General features: G+C 39.6%; 1 protein-coding gene across 3 annotated transcripts in view; it reads left to right on the forward strand.

Moving 5' to 3' along the window:
- Positions 1 to 8,714, forward strand: part of GHR (growth hormone receptor) — a 346,262-nt gene extending 337,548 nt beyond the window's left edge. For all 3 annotated transcript variants that reach the window (XM_049863072.1, XM_049863064.1, XM_049863056.1), the window contains exons 8-10: positions 1,175 to 1,265; positions 4,937 to 5,006; positions 5,425 to 8,714. In XM_049863072.1, the coding sequence (XP_049719029.1) occupies positions 1,175 to 1,265; positions 4,937 to 5,006; positions 5,425 to 6,396 (1,133 nt within the window). In that variant the 3' untranslated portion in view covers positions 6,397 to 8,714. The remainder of the gene's footprint in view (positions 1 to 1,174; positions 1,266 to 4,936; positions 5,007 to 5,424) is intronic.
- Positions 8,715 to 10,116: the final 1,402 nt, after the last annotated feature.

Consider the following 10,116-nt stretch of genomic DNA (forward strand, 5'->3'; position numbering starts at 1 on the left):
GACTGCAGCAGCTGATTAAAATCTTCTATTTCTTCATATTTGGCCCTAGTGGTTGATGCGTAAGTTTGAATAATAGTCGTATTAACTGCTCTTCCTTGTAGGCATATGGATATTATCCTATCACTGACAGCATTGTACCTCAGGATAGATCTTGAAACGTTTTTTTGGATGATGAATGCAACACCATTCCTCTTCAAGTTGCCATTCCCAGCATAGTAGACTATATGATTGTCCAATTCAAAATGGCCAATCTCAGTCCATTTCAGCTCACTTATGCCTAGGACGTCGATGTTTATGTGTTCCTTTTCATTTTTGATGATTTCCCATTTTCCTAAATTCATACTTCATGCATTCCAAGTTCTGATTGTTAATGGATATATCTTCAAAAAAGAAAGAAGGGAGGGAGGGAGGGAGGGAGGGAGGAAGGGAGGAAGGGAGGAAGGGAGGAAGGGAGGAAGGGAGGAAGGGAGGAAGGGAGGAAGGGAGGAAGGGAGGAAGGGAGGAAGGGAGGAAGGGAGGAAGGGAGGAAGGGAGGAAGGGAGGAAGGGAGGAAGGGAGGAAGGGAGGAAGGGAGGAAGGGAGGAAGGGAGGAAGGGAGGAAGGGAGGAAGGAAGGAAGGAAGGAAGGAAGGAAGGAAGGAAGGAAGGAAGGAAGGAAGGAAGGAAGGAAGGAAGGAAGGAAGGAAGGAAGGAAGGAAGGAAGGAAGGAAGGAAGGAAGGAAGGAAGGAAGGAAGGAAGGAAGGAAGGAAGGAAGGAAGGAAGGAAGGAAGGAAGGAAGGAAGGAAGGAAGGAAGGAAGGAAGGAAGGACCCACAGAGTGACCATTATTTGGGCAAAGCAGTACATTGACGAGTTGCACTTTTTCTTAGAGCCTTTAATGACACACCCAGAACACACAAGATACTTAAGGCAGTTTTGTTTGTAAACATGGATTGTGTTTAAACTGTATGTTTGTTTTTTATTTTTTTGATGTGAAGAATTTGAGAACATGGACAGAGGTGTTCTTGGAGCAGAAAATGCTCCTTAAATCCTTGTCTTCTGTTTTAGTGGCTATCCAGTGAAATCACTGACTTTAGTAGATGATTTCAAATTAGGAAATAGGCTTATGTGAAATACAAGCTTTGCTTCAACTGTTTATGATTCTGTGAGTGAGATATTATTCTTTTGTGTTTCAGATTTCCGTTTTCCATGGTTGTTAATTATTATCTTTGGAATATTTGGGCTAACTGTGATGCTATTTGTGTTCATATTTTCTAAACAGCAAAGGTATGTGTAAAATAGTCTTCTTTAATATGTTTTTGCCAGTTGTGCTGTTAGATTTCATTATTATTATTTAATATTCCTTTTACAAGTTGTGAGTGAAGTTTTTAATTAAACCCAATAAAACCTGATCTCTAGTTCTACGTTTACCATTTATATAAAACTCAATTCGTCCTATTTATCATAGAAAATTTACAGGTTTATAGAAGTGGTTTCTTTGGTGGCATCATGATTAAAAGTTCAGCTATTAACCAAAAGGTTGGCAGTTCGAATTCACCAGGTACTCCTTGAAGACCCTATGGGGCAGCTCTACTCTGTCCTGTAGGGTTGCTGTGAGTTGGAATTGACTCAATGGCGATGGTTTTTTTTATTATTTGTTTATTTGTTTTTTTGGTGAGTGGTGGCTTAGTGGTAGATAGAGTTCTCACCCTCTATGCAGGAGACCTGGGTTCAAGATTCTCAGCCAGTGCACTTCAAGCACAGCCACCACTTGTCTGTCAGTGGAGCGCTTGCATGTTGCTGTGACGCTGAACAGGTTTCAGTGGAGCTTCCAGACTAAAACAGATTAGGAAGAAAATCCTGGTAATCTACTTCCAAAATCAGCCAGTGAAAACCCTGTGGACCACAACAGTTCAACCTTGTTGTGCATATGGGTTGTCATGAGTTAGAGGCTGACTTGACAGCAGCTAACAACAACTCCATTAATAGACTCTATCAGTGAGGTCGTATATGAGGACATTAAGAGGCCTGGGCTAAATACTGTACACACCTCATGATACGGACCTCCTTAATAAAGCTACTCTCCAAGAGCTACCTTCTCACCTCAAAACCTAAACAAGTTGACCTGTTCCTCCCAGGACCACATGTGATCACTGAACCTGACTGTGTGTGATGCAATCCGAATTCATAGGCTATGTTCCAAGTTCACTAAGTAGCAAACTTAAGCAATTACCTGCTTGGGCCCTACAGACTTCAGGGTCTACTACCCTGGCATAAAGCCACCGCAGTGCCTAGAAAGCTAACTACTAACATGTGTCTAAATGCATCATCCTCTTCAAAAAGGAGAGACATACATAACTAAGTCAGCCATTAGCCATTTGGGAATCTGCTTCCTGTAGAGTTATGTGGTATTTTTATATGTTTTTGAACATTTGAAATATTCATTTAGAGATATAGATCCAGATAACACAGCAACATGGCCAAGGGCAGAGAGTGTGGGTTTTGGAGTCAGATACTCTGGGCTTGAGCAGCAGCTGTGCCAAGTATTAGCACATGATTTGGACACGTTTCTTAAATCTCTACATCTTTCTATATCTGTAAAGTGAGGCTAATATCATCTGCTTCCCTGGTGGTTGTAAGGATTAAATGAAATGTTTAGGGCAGGGGTCAGACTTTTTCTGTAAAAGGCCAGATAGTAAATATTTTGGAGTCCCTGAGTAGTATGAGCAGTTAATGTGCTCAGCTACTAACCAAAATGTTGGCAGTTCAAGTCCAGCCAGAGACTCCTCAGAAGAAAGGCCTGGTGATAGACTACTTTCAAAAAATCAGCCACTGAAAAACCCAATGGAGCACAATCTACTCTGAGACACATGGGGTCATGGTAAGTCAGAATCAACTTGATGGCAACTGATTTACTGGTTACAGTCTCTTTTGCAACCATTCAACTCTGCCACTGTGGCATGAAAGCAGCCATAGATAATATGTAAACATGGCTGTGTTTCAATAAAACTTTATTTACAAAATTAGGTAGTGGCCTAGATTTGTCCCACAAATCGTAATTTGCTGGCTCATGATTTAGTGTAAAATACAACTCACAACGTCTGGTTCATCAGAGATACTTAAAAAATAGCAATTATTTTTAGTAATAGTTTATTTCTATATGCTCTACCCAGAGACCTTCATATCTTCTATTCATCAGTAACAATTTGTTTTAACTCTTGCCCCACTGAGTAAGCATAGTGAAGGTTACTCAAAGCAACTTAAAAAATGAATTTTGGCTTATTCCTTGGATTAAGTAAAAAGTCAGATGGAAATAGCCAAAGAATGGGTCTGTATTGCATGGACTATACTGTCCATTCACACAAAGTGGAGTATCAGCTGATATCCAAAAATCAGACTGCCATCCTTGCCCAACAGTGGCATCTCAAAACACTTAAGGTTTAGATATTGGTTGGTTGGTTGGTTGGTTGGTTGGTTGGTTGGTTGGTTGGTTGGTTGGTTGGTTGGTTGGTTGGTTGGTTGGTTGGTTGGTTGGTTGGTTGGTTGGTTGGTTGGTTGGTTGGTTGGTTGGTTGGTTGGTTGGTTGGTTGGTTGGTTGGTTGGTTGGTTGGTTGGTTGGTTGGTTGGTTGGTTGGTTGGTTGGTTGGTTGGTTGGTTGGTTGGTTGGTTGGTTGGTTGGTTGGTTGGTTGGTTGGTTGGTTGGTTGGTTGGTTGGTTGGTTGGTTGGTTTTTAGCAACAGAAGTAAGTTGGTTGTACTGGATAATCTCTGATTGCTGAGCTTTTTTCCAGGGGTATAACGCTGATTTTAAGACAAATTCCAGTTATACTTCTAACAAGCTAGGTAAATGATTTATCCAAATATATATGACCAATGTTTATTGAGTATCTTCTATGTGCCAGGAATTATTCTAAGTGCTGAGGCTACAACAAGGAATGAAATAGGGATCATAGACATTGACATGAATTATGGCCAAAAATATAATTTAAATGTTTGGAACAGAAAAATTAAGTGCATTGTAGAATTGTATATATAAATCCATACTGATTAATTAAAGATAGTTCAGATTTAGTCTGTCCTATCTGAAATCGACTCGACGGCAGTGGGTTTTGGGTATCTGAAATGAGCCCTGCAGTGGTGACCGGGTTAATATGATCATCTTAGATAATGTTATATTTAGCATGAAATTTCTAGGCATGTGGTGACTTTATACCAGGATAGTAGACCCTGAAGTCTGTAGGGCCCAATCAGGTAATTGCTTTAGTTTCCTACTTATATAACTTATCCCACTTCACCTTTTTGAGGGTGCAAATAATTTTGGCTCTGTGCACATTGAATCTTTTCCTTCCTTCTTTCCTTCTTTCCTTCCTTCCCTCCCTCCCCCTTCCCCCTCTCCCTCCCCCTCCCTCCTCCTTCCCCCTTTCTCCCCTTCTTCCTCCTTCCCCCTTTCTCCCCTTCTCCCTCCTTCCCTCCCTTCTTTTCTTTCTCCCCCCTCCCTCCCTTCTTCCCTCCCTCCTTCTTTCCTTCCTTCTTTTTTCTCTGCAAATTACTGGTAAGGTGTACCTTAAAATTGCCTTCCTTATACTTGACATGGAAATTGGCTTAAAACAGAATAAAATTTCTCACTCCCAAACACTAAAGCTGGCTGTCAATAAAAGGTATTAAGGAGGGAAAAAATCAGAGGAAAACCATGTTTTATATAAATTAACTTCAGATGAGGGCTTTTTTTAATTGTTGTTTTTGTTTTTCCTTTTTTTTTTTTGTTTGTTTTTCTACAGTTTTCACTAATTATTTGCTGCTTAATATTTTCCTTTTCTTTCTCATATTTCATTTATATAAAGTACAAGAATATTTAGAATAATAAGTAATGATTCTGCCAATATTTTATTTCTAGCTTTTGAAATAATACAATATGTAACTTTTAAGATACATCAAACCAAAATTATATTTGTTTTCAAGGATTAAGATGCTGATTCTGCCCCCAGTTCCAGTTCCAAAGATTAAAGGAATTGATCCAGATCTTCTCAAGGTAATTAATGAATCTATCTAAATCATGCATGAGAAGGAGTCCAAAAGAAATCAAATGTGATACATGAAGCTTGCTATAACTCTCAACATAAACAGTGTTTTTCAGATATCATTTAAGTAGCGCTATGCACAATTTGGAGCCCTGGTGGCAGAGTGGTTAAGAGATTGGTCTATGTTGAGAGTTTCAGCAAGCTATATGTATCACATTTGATTTCTTTTGTACCCCTTCTCATGGAGGAAATTTCTTTAAATATTACATCTTTTAAAATTATGAAAATCATCTACCCTGATGTATTTTTTCTTATTATGTGTTTTTGCTATGATCTGTCTTATTATAACCATACTTAGTCTCTGAATGTTACTTGCTAAATCATGGCAGGTTTCTTTTTATAGATTTTCATTTTTATTCTGCTTCCTAGGAAGGAAAACTAGAAGAAGTGAACACAATCTTAGCCATTCATGACAACTATAAACCTGAATTCTACAATGATGACTCTTGGGTTGAGTTTATTGAGCTAGACATTGATGACCCTGATGAAAAGGCTGAAGGATCAGACACAGACAGACTTCTAAGCAATGACCCTCAAAAATCTCTTAATATCTTTGGGGCAAAAGATGACGATTCTGGACGTACCAGCTGTTATGAACCTGACATTCTGGAGACTGATTTCAATGTCATTGACATGTGTGATGGTACCTCAGAGGCGGCTCAGCCACAAAGGTTAAAAGGGGAAGCAGATCTCTTGTGCCTTGACCAGAAGAATCAAAATAGCTCACAGTCTACTGAGGCTGCCCCTGCTACTCAGCAGCCCACTGTCACCCTAGCAGAGGAAAGCAAACCAGGACCACTTCTTACTGGTGGAACTGAATCAGCTCATCAAGCTGCCCATACTCAGCTAAGCAATCCGAGTTCACTGGCAAACATCGACTTTTATGCCCAGGTAAGCGACATTACACCAGCAGGGAGTGTGGTCCTTTCGCCAGGCCAAAAACTTAAAGCAGGGATATCCCAGTGTGACATGCATCCAGAAGTGGTCTTACCACGCCAAGCCAACTTCATCATGGACAACGCCTACTTCTGTGAGGCAGATGCCAAAAAGTGCATCGCCGTGGCCCCTCACATCCAGGTCGAATCACATGCGGAGCCAAGCTTTAACCAGGAAGACAGTTACATCACCACAGAAAGCCTTACCACTACTGCTGTGAGATCAGAGGCAGCAGAACGAGTACCCAGCTCCGAGATGCCTGTCCCAGACTATACCTCCATCCATATAATACAGTCTCCACAGGGCCTCGTCCTCAACGCGACTGCCTTGCCCTTGCCTGACAAAGAGTTTCTCACATCATGTGGCTACGTGAGCACAGACCAACTGAACAAAATCATGCCGTAGCCTTTCTTTGATTTCCCAGGAGCTTCATACTTAATGGCAAAGAGTTGGCAGGGGCATGAATAAATAAACCAAAACAACGTTTAAAGCTTTTTTGAGGGGCAGGGTGATGTGGATTCTAAATGCCTTTTCCTGAAATGTTGAAACATGATATTAAAAAAAAAGGACACTTAATCAGATAGATATTTCTGTGTGAACTGTAAATATTTTTAAAGAATTGTCTCAAAGACTATTTAGTGGCCGTGATTGTCTTGTTATTGTGGGTGTTAATTTTGTGATACTAAGTAAGCATTGAATGCCTATGTTTTTAATGTATAGTAAATAGATCATGCTTTTTGAAAAAGCGAAAAATCAGGTGGCTTTTGCAGTTCAGGAAAATGAAATGCAAATTATAGCACAGGTGAAAATTTTTTTTTTTAATAATTTGGAACTAAAACTATAGATAAGAATGCAAAAAATAATTTGGATACATAAAAACATTTATTTTGACATAAAAATTGATAAAGATATTTTTAATAATTTAGACTTCAAGTATGGCTATTTTATATTACACTACATTGTACTGTAGTTTCTGATGACCCCATCTAAAGAATGTAATAACTACAGTCTAAAGCTGGTTTAACGCTTTGGTCAATGCACCCAAAGGAAAACAAGTTAGTTTTTTACGAGGCCCTTTTATACCTTCCAGAACTCCTTAAACAATTCTAGAATGATTGTAGTAACCTGCATTATTGGAACATACTCATCTAAATTTTTAAACAAATATCCATTAATTTAGAAAATGTTAAATTCTTTGCACAGGTCAACCTAGCATGAACCAAAAAGGAACGAAAAAAACCTCTTTCTTCACCAAAGTTTTGTTCATACCAAGAAAGCTACGGGCTAAGAGAGGTAGAAATCCTAGCTGGTTCCTATTTACCAAGATGCTTAATTAAGCACATGGAGTGATTTTTTTAGCGCATGTGGTTCGTGAGAGGTAGGCCCTATAACCTCTGCAAGTGTATCTCTTCAAACACAAGTTGGTTTTATGTCATAGTTACCTAAGAAGGGAATAAGGTACAAAAAGCATTTTGTAAGTTGAAACAGGTTGAAATGAAGTTAACCGGCTAATGGAACAAAAAGTTCTAGGAGTAAGTTTTTGTTTCTCAGCCTATAGCCTGACTCATTATTCACGGTAACAAGGGAGAGGAGAAACAAGGTTCCAAAACCCCAGCGATAATTCAAAATTTACTTAAGCCAATAGCAGAAACCTTCTTCCTCAGTAAATCTTTACTAGAATTTATTTAAAGTAGTCAAAGAACTTTTACCTGTTTTTAAGTCCCCCCGAGAGGATTGGCCTCGAACTTCAGGTAAACAAAAGAAAAGGAAGGAGCTGAGTAATTTATAAATTAATTCTTGATCCCTTATTAACCTAAATGTCACTCTTAGGAGCATCGGAATAGCTCTCAAAAAAAATCTCTCAAAGAGAGAAGAATCTCGTATCACTGAAGAGTTCTCATTTTAAGTGTGTGCGTGTTTTTTTTTTTTAAGGATAAAACTTCAAAATTAGCTTTAACTGAAAGAAAATAGTATCTGCCATTTCACGCAGACCTTTTTAGGAAGCAAGCGTAATGGCTGGTAGTCTTAAATTCCCTCTTTCTTGCAGGAAGGACAGTGAAAAGCTAGAACTGGGTGTTTAAAGTTCAACACGTTACTCTATAATAGATGTCTAATAGATTTTCTGCTTTCTTGCTGCTATGGTTTTCTCCAAGAGCTACAGAATTTAGTGTCACATAAAATTTCATCAATGTAGAACTTAAGTCAATTTAAAGCTCTGTGTTTGGAAGAACTATCTTACCATTTCACAATAGGCTGACAACATTTCTTTAGCCAAAAATAGCTAAATACCTCAATCAGTCTTGGAATGTCATTTTGGTACTTTGCTGGCCACACAAGCCATGATTCACTAGTATGACTAGTTGTGTCCTACAGTTTATATTTAACTTTCTTTATGTCTGTGGATTTTTTTCCTTCAAAGTTTAATAAATTTATTTTCTTGGACCCCTGATGGCGTGCTTCCATTGTCAAACACCAACATGAAAAGCATTCTTAACCTGTCTACATACTGTGAGTTCTTATTGTAACAAAGGGAGCTTAGCACAATCGGTTTAAACAGAGAGGGATGGAGGTGGAGATTTTTGTTGTATGCTAGAGTGTGTGCAGGCAGAGGAAGAAGCCCCCTACCTCCCTTTTTGAGGAGACAAGAACCCAGCTCAAAAATATCCCACTGGCTTGCCTGGACTGTGCCCCCTTCCCAGGTAAAGTCATGTTTTGGATGGGTCATAGATATTGCATGATGGGGTGGGGGGGGGGGGCAAGTAGTACTTGAGCATTGTCTTTTTTTTTTTAATAATAACTTATTGTGTCTTCTGTGAAAGTTTACACAGCAAATTATGTTCCCCTTTGACAATTTCTATGCAAATTGTTCACTGACATTAGTTTCATTTTTCACAACATGTCAACATTCTCTTTAATTACAGTCTGGTTGTTCTGTTTCCAGTGCTGTAGTTTCCCTGCCCCCTTCTCGCCTTTGCTTTAGAGTAATTGTTGACCTTTGAGCATCTTCTTTAAACCACACCTCTTTAAGCCTGAGGGTAAAGGGCAGGAGCAAAAGCAGGTCCTCCTCTTCCATTCACACGTTAACTTCTCAGGTTAGCTACTTATCATGGGAAGATCAACCAAGCCAACCATTTGCCATGTGTTTTCAGAGTAGAACTGCACTCCGTAGGGTTTTCAAAGGCTGTGATCTTTCAGAAGGAGAACACCAGGCCTTTCTTCTAAAGTGCCTCTGAGTGGGTTCGAACTGCCAGCCTTTTGGTTAATAGCCCAGTGCTTAACCATTTATGCCACCAGGAACTCCTATCATCTTAGGAGTAGATAATAAGTCAGGCCTGGGAGGGAAGCCAGCGAGGTAGGTTGTGTAGGAGCTTGAGAAAGCAGAAAAGCTACGAAGCATGGATTCCTACCACAGGAGGCTGACTTCAGCCGGAGTAGCTGCTAAGTCATAGGCTCTTGTGAGATGTGGGAGTTCAGATGTGGCATTGATAGCCCACTTAACAATTACTGCTTCAGCAAGTTGAACTCAAACTGCCACAAGTTTTCTGCAATGATGGAGGGTTTGTACTCAATACATAAAAAAAAAAAAAAAACTTCCCCACCTGCTGCCTTCTGCCCCCTGAGCAGCCATTACCTGAAAGAACAATGGAGTAAAGCCTCAGAGTTTCCTAGATCCTTATTTGGAAATAGTTTGGAAAACTTGCTTGTCATCTTTCACTGGGCTATTAGAACATATACTCCCTTAACATTTACAAAACAGGACAACATTTATGGTCACCATATTAAGTAAGCCTGCTTACTTCTACGGGTTGACACAATCCTTTCTATTTCAGAAGATTAATGGCAAATGGAAGATGGCTACACATGTGTTTCTAAATTTTAACCTACTCAGTGGTTCTACTAAGACATACTAACCCTCGAATCTGATAAACATTAGATATTTACATATCTTTATACCAAAACAAAGAGCCCTGGTGGTGCAGTGGTTAAGCGCTTGGACTTGGCCACTACCAAAGGATCTGTGGTTGGAACCCAGCAGCTGCTCCTCAAGAGAAATGTGTGGCAGTCTGCTTCCATAAATATTACAGCCTGGGAAACCGTTCGAGGCAGCTCTCCTCTGTCCTGTTG

This window comes from Elephas maximus, chromosome 2 (assembly GCF_024166365.1).
Source record: "Elephas maximus indicus isolate mEleMax1 chromosome 2, mEleMax1 primary haplotype, whole genome shotgun sequence".
NCBI lineage: Eukaryota > Metazoa > Chordata > Mammalia > Proboscidea > Elephantidae > Elephas > Elephas maximus.